The sequence below is a fragment of the Pholis gunnellus genome, assembly GCF_910591455.1.
Source record: "Pholis gunnellus genome assembly, chromosome: 19".
NCBI lineage: Eukaryota > Metazoa > Chordata > Actinopteri > Perciformes > Pholidae > Pholis > Pholis gunnellus.
Genome location: NC_136546.1, coordinates 16,114,473 through 16,131,714, shown reverse-complemented (window position 1 = coordinate 16,131,714; position 17,242 = coordinate 16,114,473). Strand labels below are relative to the sequence as shown.

Genomic DNA, 17,242 nt, shown 5'->3' with positions numbered 1-17,242 from the left:
CTGTGCGTAGTACAATTTTCCGGTACTTTACTTGAGTGCTTTTATTATGTGATGCTTCATATTCACTTATATATACACACATATATATATATATATATATACTTATATATATTCACTATACACTTCAGAGTGAACTTGCTCTGCAGCATTTAGATCAAACTTTAAACCTCTGACACTTAAAATACATTTTCATTTTCTACATTTATTTTTAGTAAGCTTTTGAATTCATCATCATTGTAATTGTGTATTTATACACTGATGTTTTGCTACTTCTACTCACAAAAACAAACAAAAGCAAATACTCTTTTTCCTGTCAAAGAATATGTCCAGTTACCAGTGAATTATGCAAATTACGAAAGCGCGAGGCCCATTGGCTCGTGTTCCAAGCTCCGCCTTAATGAGAAACTGGCCCAGCGCGTGACACCCAAAGGAACCCGAGGATACACACGCCGACCCGGAGCCGCTATCGGCCTTGTGCTGCGCGTGCTGCCGTGTCTCGTCTCGTCTCAGGAGGTTTTTTTTGGGAAGTTCACCCCGGCTCTCGCGCTCATGGAGACCAGACAACAAGGTGAGAGTCGGTGTCGGTGTTCATGTTGAAGACAACTCTTTATTTTGATCTGATAATGAAGCCGCACACGTCACCGTTTTTAGGTTGCAGGAGTGGAAGAAGAAATAGTAACTATAAGTAAAAAATACTGGGAATTGTCAAAGATAATTGGAGTGTTAACTTGATTCTGCACGTGCGCTTAAATTATAGTCTAATATTTAAACTCGCATGTATCGTTTTATCATTTCTTCATTACAATGTTTCTACAACGTCCACATACAAACGTGCCATTCATCATGCTGCTCTTCCCGAAGACATTTCGGATGCAAAGCTGCTTCAGGAAGCACATAATTATACCTTTTATTAAATTATACAAACAAATGCATATCCAGACATGAAGCTTCAGACACTTTTAGCTGGTGTTCTGTGTGTGTTAATGTTTATTCAAGAGTTCAGTCCTGTTTCCTGTGTTAGAGTCTACCTGGTATTCAAATGCACGAGTTTCAGGTATTCCTGTGTCATTTGGAGATCAGCTATGTTCTCCTGATCCCCGACATCCATAACATTGTGCTATGATCCACTCCTGCATCTTCACTTGCTTTGCACAATGCAAATACTGAGCAATGTGAGAGGTGTGTACATGTGCCAACCACGTCCTTTGGCCTTATCTGGCTTTGAAGGACATGTAACCCTTTCATGATGTTGTTCTATCACGAGTGGCATTAATACAGCGTGTAATATTTGTGCTGTTTTAGTGCCGACAGTGACGGGTGCTGTTGCAAATTCACTGGAATAATCTTTTTTCCCCCACAACTCTTAATGTACACTCACAGTCGACCGTGCATGCAACAGTTTGTTGCTCTTTCAGTCAGCTAATGTTTCACTGAGGGATGGGGAGTTCTCACTGGGATAAAGGTGGTGTTTGTTTACGCGGGTAGCTAATTGCATTTGGTCTTATTGCGTACATATGGCTAACTGGGAGTCAGCAGGACTTTGTGTGGAGAGTTAGAGGCTGCAGCGGGGCAAAAAGCTTTAACTTTTCCATTAAACCTGATAAATGTGAACTCTGTGAATCTTGATGTGAATTTATAATGGTAATATGGCCTCTTAAAAACCACGATTAAGTGTTTTACAGGAGTATTTAAGATCTGAAACATGGACTGAACAAGGTTTATTTACAGTATGTAAAGTATTTTTGTTGTTGGTCATGTTGAAGGCCGACTTCAATTGATTTTGCAGCCATATGACCATCCCCAGGCCTCTGATTTAGCATAGCCACATGACCAGCGGGCCAAATGGGAGTCTTGTGACCAAAGGTATTTCACCCCAGACAGAAGGAGAGAGAGAGAGGGGGAGGGGGGGGGGGGGGGGGGGGGGGGGGGGGGGGGGTGGAAACAGAGAATAGAGACTATAGATACTTTTCATTGACTTTACAGTAAAGCCAGATAGCCCATGAAATATATCACACTGGTCTAATGAGTGCTATGTTATCCGAGTGATATTCACCTGCTTTGATCCGCTGAAACTAATGCAATGCAAAGGTGATACTTGACTGATACTGTACGCCACCTCTCGTGCTGATGTTTCACACTGACATCTGTGACCCTTTTCTCCCTTGAAAGCGTGGTTTAGCAGCATAAATGGAGAAGTTTAACCAGAAGGAAACCATCGTCTCTGGCTTTACGGCTGGTCTGTTCCTCCTGCAGTGCCGGAGTATGGTGTAATGAGATTTCATCAGCAAACAGGGAACTTGGATTGCTCAATAACCTTTTTTTGTGTATTCTTGGTTAATTGTTACAAAAGGTGCCATTGTTATCTCTGCAGGGGCTTAGGTTTGCTCCGTGGCATGAATCGGGAAAATCCTGTTTTAAAACGGCTCCAACAGACCACAAAGGGTCAACACTTCCTGTTCCTGTGCCAATGCCGACTCTGATAAGCTGCTTGTAACAGACATCACTGTTATCGAGTTACTGACAGGGCCGGGACGGACACTGGAGAAACACGTGTGTGTGTGTGTGTGTTTGTCTGTGTTTGTGCATGTGTGTATAACCAGTTTTCTTGTCTCCTCTCGCCCTGCTGCCTTGCTCTGCTGCAGAGTTGTACTCTGGTGTTCTGAGTGGAGCAGTGGTGGACTGGGGCAGCGTGGGTCCCGGAGAGGAATGGGTTAACTCGGCCAAACACGAGGGAGAGCAGGGTAAGACTCGTCTCTCCCGGATACAAAATAAATAAATAATAAGATAGATCCACGCTGAGTCACAAGGTGGGTACGGATGCTGCTGCTGCTGCACACAGGTCACATCACAGGAAGGGACGGCTGACGATCTCTGACTGGGATGTTGGAAGAAGTGTTTGACAGATTCTTTTATTTAAATATCAGTGCAGCAGCAGTTTTCTTCCTCATGTGATTCAGTGTTAATATAACCGCTAATAGTCAGGAGAGTGAGTGAGTGTGGTCTTAATTAATCATTTTAAATGGAGGAAATGCCATTCCGCTAACTTGAGGTTTTCAATTTCAGACAAATTGACCTTCAGAAGTGACTTAACGCAGGGTCTAAGTGAGACTTTCTCTAAAGCAGGGCTGCAACTAATGATTTTTTATTTTTTTTTAATAAACTGCTTATTAATCATTGTGTCTATAAAAAGCTAGAAGATTGTGAAAGATTTTCATTAAAATCTCCCAGAGCCTAAGGAGACATTTTCAAAACAGGAGAGAAGAGAGAGGCGTTGGCCTTTTTGCTTGACTCAAAAACATAATTTATATAATATGATCATTTATATTCAGGTCAGGGCTGTCCTTGACCCAAATATAACAGTGAATCTTAATACAGCCTGATAATTGATGCCCCTTTAATGGCACATCATTGAACTATTCAAGTAGGACTTTCCATGTAGGATGCACTATAATACATCTGAACATAAATCAGCTTGCTTACATTATCAGATGAATAACAGATATAAGTGTGGCAAGTGAAACAATCTGACACTTTTAAGATGAGATTTTGACACGGCATCCCTCTATAAGAAAAACACAACATTAGCTAATACTGCAGGAGGACTAGTCTTAGTTATTGGACTTCAGTGGTGCAAATTCAATCAAATGTGCTGTTGGGGCCCCTCAGCTGTTGCCCAGTTTGCCGTCAGAGGGCTAGTATAATGCACGATGGGCACGATGAAGACACAGAGTGTATGCAAGCAAAGCTCTAATGACATAAGATGTTTAGTGCCACATTAAATAGAATTGGCATCTCGGTAACAAATAAATCATTGATTACTTTTCCAGGAGCTGAGACTTCTCTTTTAAAACTCGCTCACCAGAGGGAACTTCCTGTATTTTTTTGTCAATTAAGTAAAACTCCATTGAAAGGCGAGTCATCACTTGCACAATAAGATGAATCAAGCGCTTCCTGTTTTGTCTACTGAAACTCTTGTTCAACTGTAACTTTGCTCAGGTTTGAAACAGGCCGTGTTTTCCCCCTCTGGCGAGGAATCGGTTAAAAGACGCTCATATGGCGACAACTTGGCCCCAAATGGGGGAAACCCGACTGAGTGGAGTAAAACTTCCCCATCAGGGGACGATCAGTGGGGTGAGACATCAATGTCCCACTCTGACAACTGGGCCATGTCCACCACTTGGGATATGCAGCTGGACAGCACAGGTGAAGAGGGATAGCCTAGAGCTAGAGCCTGTAGATTAGAAAATCTCCCAATCACTGCTCACCACAACTGACCTCGTGGGAACCTGAAGTCACAATAGAGCTGTAGCTGCTTCTGTAACCTTTTGGCTATATATATATTCATTTGGGGGATATTATAGGCATATTCGGGTACTGCTTGTCTTATATTGACTACTCTCAGGCCAACCAATAATATGAAAATATGATGTAAGTCTTGACAGTGCGCGGATCCGGCTTTAAACTGACATTGATCATGTTGGGCCTAAATCAAACAAAAATACAGAGCACGTTAACTGTAAACTAAAAAAATAAAAAATCAACAAACCCAAATAATGAAAGCTTGTGTGTGTGAGGAAACTCATGACCTTCTAAAATCCTGGCATTGTATGTCATAGAACATGATTAGCAACTTCAAAAGGTGTTTATCTGTGATCTACATGAGCATGTTTTGAAGTAATGTACTGTAGATGGTACATTTAGTGGTAAAATAGGCCTACGTGCCCAAAAAGATAATCAGTTAGCAGCTTTCGGCAAAGTTGCCTCTTCCACATTGCTTTAAAATGTTGTCTACCATGACCTGAAACGTCTCATCGATCCGCTCAGCTTAGGATCTGAGCTTTAACCGATGTCATGCAGTGAACCGTGACTGGGATCATTAACTTGTTTCAGCATTCCTCACATTCCTGACAAATGGCGACGCTACAGCAGTGTATCAAATGACAGGGACGGTCTTTCTTAACCAACATCTATCACTATCCAAACTGTTGGCGTTGATGGTAAAAGAAGCAGCTTACACACCGTGCCTTTTTGTTTTCCTTAGTGACAAACTATACTACATGTGGCTCTTACAAACACTATTTACATCTTTCAGACACTTGATAGAAACTCACATAACACACACACACACACAGCCGGTTCTGATCTGTAATAGCAAACGTGCTTTCTCAGCATCAACAGTTAACGTTTCATTGCAATTGCCTGCCTCCAGTTAATACTGAACTGATAGAAAGTATTTAAATAAGTGCTCTTCCTGGCATGTTTATGGTCTTCTCATGGCCACGTGAACATGAATAAAGACTCAGATCTTAACACTCGATGCACTAACAGACATGAAAAGCTTCCGTCTTACCCACAGGGGGTTAAACATCTGATTGTCCTGCTCCTGCTGAGTGGCGTGACTGTATGCAGAAATAGCTCCTTACTATAGAAAGGCCTTGTTCTGGTGTGTAGTGCTACACTTGTATGAAATGTAAATGTGTTTGCTGCAATTCGTATTGAGCCGCTTAGATTTTCAAGTACCTTTTTTTTTTTTAGCAGAATTGTGTTATTGTAACTATTGTCAGTGTTTGTCCGTCTTCACTAACCTTACACTGTCCTCACCTGTCTTATAATGCTGCCACATCAAGAGAGAGGACGCCTCACAGCAGGTACAGTCATTATTTTCCATTCTGTAAAAAAAAAACCCGGTGTTTTCTAGATACACTTTACATGCAGAACGTTCACATGTCCACTACGAACATAAGTGATGTAATTACCTGCATGTATCTGCATTTCTTGGGTCGTGTGTAAAGTGACGTGGTCGTCCCGCTGCTGGACGCCGGCCTGGTGCTGCGCGGTACCCGTCTGTCTTGATTTACCTTCAAAAGAATGTTGCTAATCAGACTCAAACAGTTTGTGAAAATCTCTCGCTTTTGACATCATTCAATCAGGTACGCAGAATATCGCAAGTTATGAAGGGGGAAAGAAATCACTCTTCTGAAAATGAATGTCGTTTGGTTCAATGTATTTCTGCTGCGTCATAAGAGAGTCAGCAAACAGCTTCCTTGCTCGGCATGGACACAAAGTTTCATACATAAACACATTTGAAATGTATGTTATTGTTTCTTGGAAGTGCATGCAGTGGTTTAGTTGTGGATCAGCATCTACAGAGTGTGTGGAGAATTGTGTGTATTTGACACAGTGCTGTTTCCAGAAGTGCAGCGTGAAAGGAGTAGAAAAATGTGTTTCTGTGAAAGGCAGAAAGAGAGAATATCTTCTAACGACTGTTTCATAATCGGTTCAATTTTGGTTCCGCTAAAATCCAAGATTGCAATTTTTAAAGTCAATCTGTCCCCAGAAATAGCATCTTGTTTGTTTGTGTTTGTGTGTGTGTGTGTGTGTGTGTGTGTGTGGCAGTCTGTAGTGTCCGGCAGCACGATAATCCACCTCAGTTAATCCAGATTAAAGCTCTACAGTCTGCCGCCACAGATTACATAACTGTCAGAGGCGCAGTCAGACATAGAGACAGACAGACAGACACGTGGACTCGGACATCGAGGCCGTCAGTTAGCAGCACACAGTCAAAACAACAAAATTGGAAAAAGGGCGAATACATTTTAGAAGAACAAGCATTTTGTCTTTCACATATAAGTTAAAGTGCAAGTTAGTTAAACTTGTCATTGACACAAATAAGAATTACATTACATCCATTTGGCAGACGCTTTGTCCACTGCAACTAACCATATGTGCATCTATATGGACAATAACTTGCAATATTAATGACAAATCGATGCTTTTGATTCCAGGAGCAGATGCTGATTTGTTACTGTACTTAAATTAATTAATTTCATTCACAGATCCTTTTCTGTTTGTGTGTCTCCTTCACTGTTTTACAGTTCACAGAGAGGTTTTAATTAACATCCCACCGTGTGTGTGTGTGTGTGTGTGTGTGTGTGTGTGTGTGTGTGTGTGTGTGTGTTTGCGTATATTTCATTCAGGTTTATTGGACTCTGAGCCACTGAGAGAGGCCGATGAAGATATGGCGTCAGAAGTCCACTTAAACTCCAGCTTGACGGAGGAGGAGAGAGAGGAGATTCAACAAGAGTTGGCTAAAGTATGTTCCCACGTGCACGCTCGGAAAGAACAAGAGGTGTTGGATCGTGTGAAGACCGTTAAGCAGCGCCTTTTTCTCTTTTTGTGTACGTCCAGCTGGAGGAGGAGATCAGTACGCTGAAGCAGGTTTTGACGTCCAAAGAGAAGCAGCACGCGGAGCTCAAACAGAAACTGGGCATGTCTTCGCTGAACGAGCTCAGAAACAACTTAAGTAGAGGCTGGCACGACGTGCAGACCACCACAGCGTAAGTTAATGTGCGTTTTGTTTTTCACAGCTGACCGATAAAAGAAACGGTTTGCAGGTTTAATTGAGTTAAAGTGAAGGGGAGAAAGTGTGTGTCTGTTTCTGCAGCACATGACTAAATGGCTTTTCTGTTTGCTGTCAACAAAGATGCCCTTTACAGGACACACAATACAAAGAGTAGGTAGTTCTGTTTTCTAACAGATATCACAAACCTAATTCTAAAGACATAATCCTCCGCTCTTATCTGCACAATATGTTGCACTCACTGTAACAGATATCATAAACCTGATTAAATACACATGCTACACAATGCTAAAGGCTATTGCTGACACAGTTAACATATCACAATGATTTTTAACTGTATTATCAGCAGGGAAAAAACATCTGTCGTGTTCCCCCAAATCAGGATCGGACTTGTTTGAAGAGTTAGTTTATTTTAGTGTGCAGAGAAATAACCTAATTTCCTCGTTCGACTATCAGCTATACGCTCTCATCCAGACACCAAGAGACAGAGAGGAGCAAGGGGATAGTCTCCAGAGGAGAGGAGACTTATCCAGTTACACTTCAACCTGAAGATCACTTTACACACACAGTTGACGTCCTCATCTATAATGAACCAGTAAGGCCACAGGAGTGTAAGATCCTAGAGAAGCTGGGTAACACGGGTGTGTGGAAGTTGCGATCCATGATGCAAATATAAACGGTCAACACTACCAAACGTTAAAACACAGGAAAATACAATAATACAGCTCAAATTTATACTGTCAGAATAAACCAGATTGTAATTTTTAAAAGCAAGATCAATAAGTGTTGCTGATCAGTAAGTCTAGGGAGGTGGCTTTGTCAGGCAGCTCAATGTCGGTGTGTGCTGTACGTGTGAAGCAGTATGTCAAGAGGAAATATTTTAGCTTTTTGGGGAAAAGGTTGTCTGTCTGCTTGACTGACTTAAGTATCCTGGTAATATCATATCGAGACTTAAGTATTGCGTCTTAACAATCGTGATTATATTGTATTGTGATTTAAGTATTTTGATATTATTGAATCGTAACGCAAGTATCGAGACTTAAGTATCGTGATAATATTGTATCGTGACTTAAGTATCAGGATTATATTGTATCATGACTTAAGTATCGTGATTATATTGTATCGCGACTTAAGTATCGTGATTATATTGTATCATGACTTAAGTATCGTGATAATATTCTATCTTGACTTAAGTATTGTTAGAATATCGAATCGTGGGGCCTCTAGTGATTTCCACCTCTTCTGAAGATTATTATTATATGATTCTGTGTTTACGTGTTTGTGCCTGTCATATTTGCATCTGTATACATTTGTATGAATACTGTGTTTAGGAAATAATAATGACATATTTTAAATGCGTCTTCTTTTTGTCTCAGCTATAAGAAGACATCAGAGACGCTGTCCACAGCAGGACAGAAAACCTCAGCTGCCTTCAACACACTGGGCAGCGCCATCACCAGGAAGTTTGGGGACATGAGGTACACAATGATGTCTATTTTTACAGAACATTATCTGTGTTGACTTAGTCTTAGGATTATCATGCAAACAGTGTGGACACAAGTCAACCCACTGAATCCGGTGGCTCTGTTGACAGTTGCACTCTGCTGGACACGTCGTCACATTGTCTCCTTGAGGCAGGAAATGTGTCTTTTTGCAGCCATGGTTGTATTTCCCCTGTCATAAACACATTTACGTAACACCAAACAGCATCATAACCCCAGCCTATCCATTCAACACTGATGCGTTCCCACTTTTATCTGAGTCACATGTTTTATATTTGTGCTATCCATTGCCGTCTCTGAGTTTTGACTCTTTGCTCTATCCTGCTCAGGGGGGATTGAGATTATGTAAACCCACTTTAAGCTGCTTTCTGTGGGAGCTGAAGGGCCAGAGGCAAAGTCTGTCCTCCTCGGTCACTTTCGTTTTCTTGTCCCTTCTCTTTGCCTCTCTGTCACTCGGTGCTGCTCTGTTTGAGACACTGGAAAGTCAACACAACACAAGCCTGCATTGTTCTGTGTGCGATAAATACGGCACTGTGTATGATGACAAGAAACAGCTAGAGAATGTGGGCCTGTGTGACTTCATGTATGTGCCTTAGGATGCGTAAGATAAGATGATTGGAGGGACAGCCGCATGACAACATACAGTAAAAGTCGTTGATTCGTTTCAGCAAAAAGACGGTTTGGATTTTAAAGCTAGAAAGCAAGTCCAGAAATGTTGATATTACTTTGACAAAATCCGTTTATTTATAAAAACAACATAACAGAAAAAAGTTGTAAAACTATTATATCTCCTGTAACGTGTTGACAGTGGCAATACTTTAAAGACAAATGGGCTTATTGTCACTTTTGTGTACACTGCAGCTTATTGTGTTTTTGGAGTATAAAGTACAGAAAGGAAACAATGTTTTATCTTTGATTATTCCAGCATGGTTGGTCTAGAGTTTCTGTTGCCTCGGAGGTATGTCCCTGTGGTTTATTCATAGGTTTGGGTTTGTGTGCACACACAGTAAGCATGTTTGTATTTTTATTTTTTGCAGTGTGTGTGTGTTTGATGTGTGTTCTTGCAAGTCATTTTTCCACCTTTAATTCTCAAGGGATGCAGGCTATCATGCTGTCTGTCTGTCTGTTCTTGTGCAGTTAAATATCAGATTGTGTTTCCGTGCCACCAATGTTAATTCTAACTCTTTATTCTTACATCTGCTGTGTGTCTGTGTGATCACATAGATGTTTGGTTTGTGTACAAAACTGTTTTGTGATCATTATTCCATTCAGGGTCTTCCTCTGAGTGTGGATAGGATTGCTGTGTTTTTGTGTGGTTACAATGTTTATCTTTAATAGAACAATGTCATTTTCTCAGCACACCTGTGTACAAGTGAGATAAAGTATATAGTGTTGTACAATCTAGTTCCTCACATTCATGTTGTTCACTGGCTGCCAGTTTACTTCCCCTAACAGATACGAGTTGGTAGTTTACCTTTTCATTGTTTGTATTAATAACATAAATGTTCCGCCCAAGTGAAAGAGTGTGACTGTGACGTACACGAGGCCTGTCAAAGTATCTGTAAAAGAGATCGTTTTTCCATCTTCCTCCATGCTTCCCAAGGTCCAGCTCTATCGGGTAAGAATCCCACAGCTGATTGTGTCACATTAGTTGTTCCTCACTAAGGAGTCTCGACTCACTGATGACTGTGAGGAGTGGGGACTCCAAACATCTCTTAGTTGAGGAAATGCTGCTGCCATGTCGGACCGCAGCACTCAGTCAGTTGCTTTTCTCATGTCAGAATCAGATCTCATTGACTTTGGTCTCCGACACTCAAAGAATCATGTGAACAAGTGGTCATGAACTCTCCCAGTTGTATTTAGGTGCTATAACGAAGCCAATACAGGCATGTAAAACCATACCGTTTTTCTTTTTTTTTTTGGGCAATTTTAAGTTGCATCCCTTCATGATATCATACCATAGATGTAATATCCTTTTGGTCTGAGCTGTTACTCTAATTCTCCTCCGATATATTGATCAGCTTTACCTTTTTCTCTCCATTTCCTCCTCTAATTGGCCCGGCGACTGTCTAATGAGCACAATGTCAAAAGAAACGCATAAAAACAATGATTTCTCCTGGTGTGTGTGTGTGTGTGTGTGTGTGTGTGTGTGTGTGTGTGTGTGTGTGTGTGTGTGTGTGTGTGTGTGTGTGTGTGTGTGTGTGTGTGTGTGTGTGTGTGTGTGTGTGTGTGTGACCTGTGCTAATCATTAACTCCTCTCTCACCACGCTCTCTCTGGGGACAGCTACTCTATCAGACACTCTATGAGCATGCCCACCATGAGGTAACCACTCTGCTTGCTTGCTTTTGTGTGTGTGTGTGTGTGTGAGAGTCAGTCTTTCTTCTGATCTTTGTATTCTTCATATTGTTCAAACACCTGGTCCAGTGCTGCTCCGTGTGTCAGGAGTTGTGTTTTTGTGTTGTCCGTCCGATCCACTCTCGTTAGTGCGATATATACCTCAGGAGGGAATTGTGCCTTCCGTTAACATTTATTTAGTGATAAGATAACCTGAAAAAATAGAATACCAGACGTTTTAACATGACATCACTGTAAATACTTACTGTTATAGCACAAACAAACAGGTTATGAACTATCGAAACAGCTCAGCATATCGTTTTGTGTTGTGGTTCAATAATAATAAAGTAGAATGTCTTTTCTTTCTTTACAGAAACTCTCCCAGCTTCAAGTCTTTTGAGGAAAAAGTCGAGACTACAGTGTCCACTCTCAAGGTAAGCGCTGTTTGTGAGTGTGAGAGAGCATTATTAAGCATTACTAAGATTATGATGGAACAAAAACACAACATTTCAACCTATTTCAAGGCATTAAAAATGTCTTGTAGTGTATTATGAAAGCTTCTTGTCCACATTTCTATATCCAGTGTCTGTATGCTGTAATTGCTTGTTATATAAGTGACTATTTGCTCGTGCTGCCGACAGAAATATTGTCAGTCCCTAATTAAGAGCATATAAGCTCGGCTTTGTTCCGATCTGCAGCAGTAAGATGTGGAAGCCACACAGGGGGAAACGGGTCACGTCGCTGCCTCTGAACGTTCTGAAACGTCGGTGAAGCAGAGAGGACTGAACACTGTAATTAGCTTACGCTCCTGACTCCTGCAGTGAGCCTGCTGGTTATTTATATTCACACTGATCCTGATACAGTCTCTGCAGCAGCCACTGTAAAGACCACCATCTGCTCTATGGTTTATTTTATCACTGAGCAAAATGCTAAATTGCTGGGAAACTTGCCTCTTAACGTTTCTGACTTTTAATATCATATTAAGGGTAACGGGGCCCTTTTTTGAACACATGCAGGCTGTAGCGCTCGATGTTAAAACAAAAGCTGTTTGAATTAGTTCCTGAAACTTAACATTTCCGCTTATATGTTGAAATGAAACACCCCTCTCGTGCTCTCTGGCGTTGTGTGAATGTGGAAGTCTTTGAAAAAGTCTGAGCAAAAGGGGGAGAAAGGAGCTCTTCAGTGATGACGGCACATTTCATGTTGATGCGTTTTCCACAGACAAAGGTCGGCGGCACGGAGACGGGAGGCAGCTTTGAGGAAGTCCTCTCCTCCGCAGCACATGCCAGCTCTCAGGACACGCCCACCAACAACTTGACGGACAGCTCCGAGAGGCCGTGTTAGAGCCTTTCAACCAGGAACTCGTGTCACACATGTGCTCAATGCTCTGACTCAATTGTTACAGAATACTTTTGTTTGATCGTGTTAACGCAACGAGATGCTTTTGCAAACAATCTCGCGTCCGCTTATTAAGTCTCCTAACACTTGGATGGAATTTTCCTGCAACCTCGAATGCTTAAGACTGATAGAAAATTGATGCAATTTCTTGTTTGGACCGAAAATGTAACGTAAATATTCTAAAGCGGCAGCTGTCTACTTTTACTTTGAGACAGCTAACGTCAGAAGCACACGCTAATAAACATAGTGAGCCTCTCCGATTATTCCACATGTAACTAAACTGAATCCGTTGATCACTTTGAGTTTTACCAAGAGATCAGAGCGGCTTGATCTTGGTGATGGACTTCTTTTCAGTGTGGTGGGTTTAACAAATGACACCTGCCCTTCAGATGTTAAACCAGAAACGCTGATCAGGTGGGGGGGCGGGGGTTAAAAAAAAATGAGTTAAAAACAAATGAGGAAGAGCAGATTCCATGTCAGCTCCAGAACTAAAACCCTGTAATTCTGGCCTGTATTTCTTCATCTCACGGTTTCGAAACCTGTCAAAATGAAAGCTGGAGTTCTTCAGACTCAAAATGAGAGTTTATTGATTCCTTCATTTGATGTGGAAATTTGAGTTGACAGCCAATCCAGCTAGAATCCAAACTCTATATAACTTCATACCAAAAACTACACTTTTATGTTATTGTATAAAAATCAACTATGTTACATTTTCAAATACTTTGTACTAAAACATAAAATAAAATATATATTAAACCCATATTGATGTGATCCACCCAGAAGTCCTGGGTGTATTTGTAAACCCGTATAAATGATCTTACACTAAGACAGATGATCTTACAATTTTGTTATGGCACCTAAAAAAAATATTTTGTGGGCAGACTTTGCAAATAGAGCCAGTCATACTACTTTTACATTATTTTTTTTATCACAGCTGACACATTTTCGGCTGCTAACAGTTGGCGCCGGGCCCTGTTTGAATGCTGAGTCATACTTATTATGGCATGTTTAATGAGTCTGTGCATTCACACCATATAAGACTAACTAGTCTATAGAAAGACGTGAAACACTGACGCTGACTAGAAAGATGTGACGTCGTGCAACATCGGATTAATCACTTCTGACAATTGAGTCTAATGCTGGAAATAAAAACAGTTTTCTCCAAACATCTGCAGTATAAACTGCTGATGTTCATGTTTTGAACTGCTGTAGCTCACATCAGTGCTGGATTCTTAGCAGGTGTAAAAGACGACATTTTAACCCTAAGATGGTCCAGATAACGTGAAAGTCTGTTGTCTATGTAACTAATACACAGTGAAATATGAATATGACGTCATACTGCTGCTTGATGTTGCTTCAGAAGCACAGATCTGATTTTCAACTCTTCTTGGTGCAGAAATAATCTGATTAATGCTGAAATAAATCATGTTTTACTGCTTATGTTATGAAAAGGTTGGTGCCACAAAACACAAAGTCAAATTAAATGTTTGAGTAAAAAACATCCTGTTTTTCTTTGAGTCGTTCTGTTTTCAATATATAAACTTTTCCGTGTTCCTGCTTGTGTCTTTCATGTTATAAGATCTTTTTTTCTTTGCTGTGGTTTAAGAAGTTACGATGAGAAGAAATGTGTTTAATAAAAATCATGTTGAAGCATTCGAGCACTGACGGATCTTGTGCCGGAAGAAAAGGTTGTCCGGTCTGACCTGTTACCAAATAACGGAGGTCTGCATGTTGTGTAATTGGAGAATTAACTACAGTATATATCTGACCTGTTGTGTATTTGTGTTGGTTTGAAATCAAACTGAACTAAACTCCAGCTTCAAGAGCTTTTTACAAATGTTTTTACTAAAACTCTAAAACCCAAAGACGTAATGCATCAATCTGTATTCATGTGATTAATTACACACCATTAAACATTTTATATGACGGATCGATTTATTAAAGATCATTCAAACCAAATATCACGGATGACTGATTTTTTACAATAAACACTGACAACGTTGACTGAAACTGTCGAAAAAAACACAGTAATAAATGTAATAATAAAGTTCTATGCAACTAATTAACAAATGCTGTCATGTGAGCACGGCCTTCTTATTCATCAGAAACACAGAATTCCTGAGTCTGCTGTTACTAACATTCTGAATACTGTTCAGTAAGACAGGCTCAGAAATGATGCTTCAGCACATTTTATAAAGGATAACTGTATCATGTAACATCTGGCAGAGAGTATACATATATAACATGTCAAAATGTAATAAAAAATGTACTTGTCCATGAACTGGAAACATACAATAAAACCTGTTGATGTAAAGAAATATTGGTGTTTCGCTCTACATTACATCTGGGCATTGATATGAGTTTGAATACATTTTTAAGATAATTTCATTACATTTTGACCGGTTGATGCATTTGTATGTTATCTGGCAGTTTTCTCAGTGGTACTTGTTGTCAGATTGTATTTATAATATGATGATGCTGTACCTTCCAGGACCGTCTGGATAAAACTAAAGGGCCAAAACAGCTGCGTGCACGTGGAAGATATCCACGCGCCATCATCCTCGGTTGATCTGTAGCGAATGCCTAAAGATGAGGAGATGTAGAAGGCAGCCGAAACTCCCAAAAACTTTTTTCCACCGATCCCGTGGCGTGTTTGTTCATCCTCGTACACGCAGTCTGTGTTACTACTCCACTACGGAGGTGTTTGTGTGCGTTACAGTCACGAGGCGTGCGGCGTCGTACGAGTCTGTGAAGATGAAGCGCCGTCCGTGTTCGAGCTGCCAGATTTCTTTGTTTCATCCGTTTTAGTCATGTGACTTCCTCTCTCTTCATTCAGAGAGCTGAGGAGCCGGAGCACGTCTGGGTGGTGGAAACGGCCTGAGAGAGAGAATTCAATTCATAAAAAGTCTGCACTTCATGTCATAATTGGTTTAAATTACTACAAAAGACAACCCGTTAAATGCATATATGTACGTAAACATTGAACAAATGACACAGAGAAAAAGAAAAGAAAGGCGATGTGCCACAACGTGAGACACTTAAGTGATGAGATCCAGTGGAGAAGAGAGAAACAGATGTGAAAAGGAGAAGACGACTTGCCGTTGGTGGAGTCAAAGAACTCCTGCAGTCTTCCCGGCGTTCCCTCCAGCTCCTCATACTCGTGAGCCTGCAGGATCATCTCCAGGAGGTCAAACTCTTTCACCAACCTGGCCTCCTGACTGCTCTGAGTTTCATATTCCTGCAGAAAGAAAACACCACATTCTGGTATAATACAATCATAAGGGACGTGACAGCCTCCTGTTAGCTACGTTTAAATGGTCATTCGTGAGCTACAAACGCAACGTACCTCCCAGAGCCCATACATCTCCTGTTTGAGTCCCTCCGGCAGAAGAGCTGATAGACGTCTCATCGCTTCCTGAGAGAGAGGTGAGGCGGAGGAATGAAAAAAGCCAAACAGCGACGGGTTCATTTTATACAAACCATCATCGTTTACTTCAAAAGTTCCCCTGAACGGACTCTATTGTGTTTAGATCATGTGGTCACTTGCCTCTTCTCGCCTGTGTTTCTCAGCTTTACTGATGTTGTCCGATGGAGCAATATCTCCCACAATGCACTCTGCCATGTCATGAACCAGAGCCAGCTTTATGCATCTAAAGTATGAGCATGATAGAAGTTAGTATTCAGGTATTTTGTGAACCATTTTTTGCAACACCATACTAGGCCACATAAGCAACATGATTTGATGAGTATTTATGCTTTTTAAATGATATTAAAGAGCTCCGTTCATCCCAATGGATTGGAAGAAGGTCTGGGTGCAAAATGTGCGAATGAAGTACCTGTCCTTGTTCACTGTGGGGTCTGTGATGGTCAGAGACATCATGGCCATGCGGTACATGTGGTCCGATACACTCTCTGGTTTCTGTACGTTCCTGTACACCCATCCAGTCCGTGGGACCCTCTGCAGGTAACAACAACCACAACCCACAAGTTATCAGTGGCACAGCAAAGACTTCACAACAAATGCTGTTTGACTGCACATTTTTATCATTTAAGAGGTTTTAAACAAAACTCCACTGGCTGCAGGTCCTGGAAGGTGAATGTTTCCTGTTTTTGTAGTCTTTTGTGATAATATTTGTTTTAGCTGTTGATTGGACAAAAGGACACAGATAAGATTGCTTATGCTTTGTTTTCTACAACTCTCGAGTTGTAATATGATGGTAGTAGTATGTGTGGGCAGGGAGAGAATAGATGAGCTGCACTTTGGGACAAAAAGCACTGTCTCGCAGCTCCAGCAAAACAATTTACAAGCTACAGATTGAGCGTCAATACACTTGAGGCAATTTGTTGTTCGTTTATTGGCCAGGGACCAGATCAACAGAGCAGTGGTCAGAGTTTGGGCGTCTTACTTTGAGCTGTCCGATAAGTTTCATGAATTGCAGCATATTGCTCATGCCGGCTGTTGTCTCCATGGTGGCCGCCATTACTGCTGGCTGACCCGGATACAGACAGTAGAAGTCTGACGGTGTTTTGCTGATGTAGTTGCGTAAAGCCGCCGCTAGATGGTAGCACAGATAAGATAGAGATAGAGGTACTACACTTATATGCTCTGTGAGTTTAGAGCTGTTTTTCTATTTAGGTGATTGCATG

At 41.1% G+C, this 17,242-nt stretch overlaps 2 protein-coding genes across 2 annotated transcripts; one reads left to right on the top strand and one right to left on the bottom strand.

Moving 5' to 3' along the window:
* Positions 1 to 461: 461 nt before the first annotated feature.
* tpd52l1 (tpd52 like 1) lies at positions 462 to 15,380 on the top strand. The gene is made up of 11 exons (XM_079180586.1): positions 462 to 568; positions 2,643 to 2,741; positions 3,997 to 4,203; positions 5,628 to 5,648; positions 6,978 to 7,093; positions 7,189 to 7,337; positions 8,737 to 8,838; positions 9,788 to 9,820; positions 11,147 to 11,185; positions 11,571 to 11,631; positions 12,419 to 15,380. Exons 1-11 carry the CDS (start codon positions 550 to 552, stop codon positions 12,539 to 12,541), a joined length of 969 nt encoding a protein of 322 aa, XP_079036712.1. The 5' UTR covers positions 462 to 549; the 3' UTR covers positions 12,542 to 15,380.
* On the bottom strand, positions 15,315 to 17,080 carry hddc2 (HD domain containing 2; the record flags this gene model as incomplete). The annotated part of the gene is made up of 6 exons (XM_079180726.1): positions 17,002 to 17,080; positions 16,432 to 16,553; positions 16,143 to 16,245; positions 15,942 to 16,010; positions 15,695 to 15,833; positions 15,315 to 15,472 (listed from the first exon to the last, which is right to left on the bottom strand). Exons 1-6 carry the CDS (start codon positions 17,074 to 17,076, stop codon positions 15,315 to 15,317), a joined length of 666 nt encoding a protein of 221 aa, XP_079036852.1. The 5' UTR covers positions 17,077 to 17,080.
* Between the last annotated feature and the right edge of the window lie 162 nt (positions 17,081 to 17,242).

What these genes read in the sequence shown, in the direction of transcription:
- tpd52l1 (XM_079180586.1), top strand. An exon ending in CAAACACGAGGGAGAGCAGG is followed by an intron (nt 2,742 to 3,996) that starts GTAAGACTCGTC and finishes AACTTTGCTCAG; the next exon opens with GTTTGAAACAGGCCGTGTTT. An exon ending in ATGAGCATGCCCACCATGAG is followed by an intron (nt 11,186 to 11,570) that starts GTAACCACTCTG and finishes CTTTCTTTACAG; the next exon opens with AAACTCTCCCAGCTTCAAGT.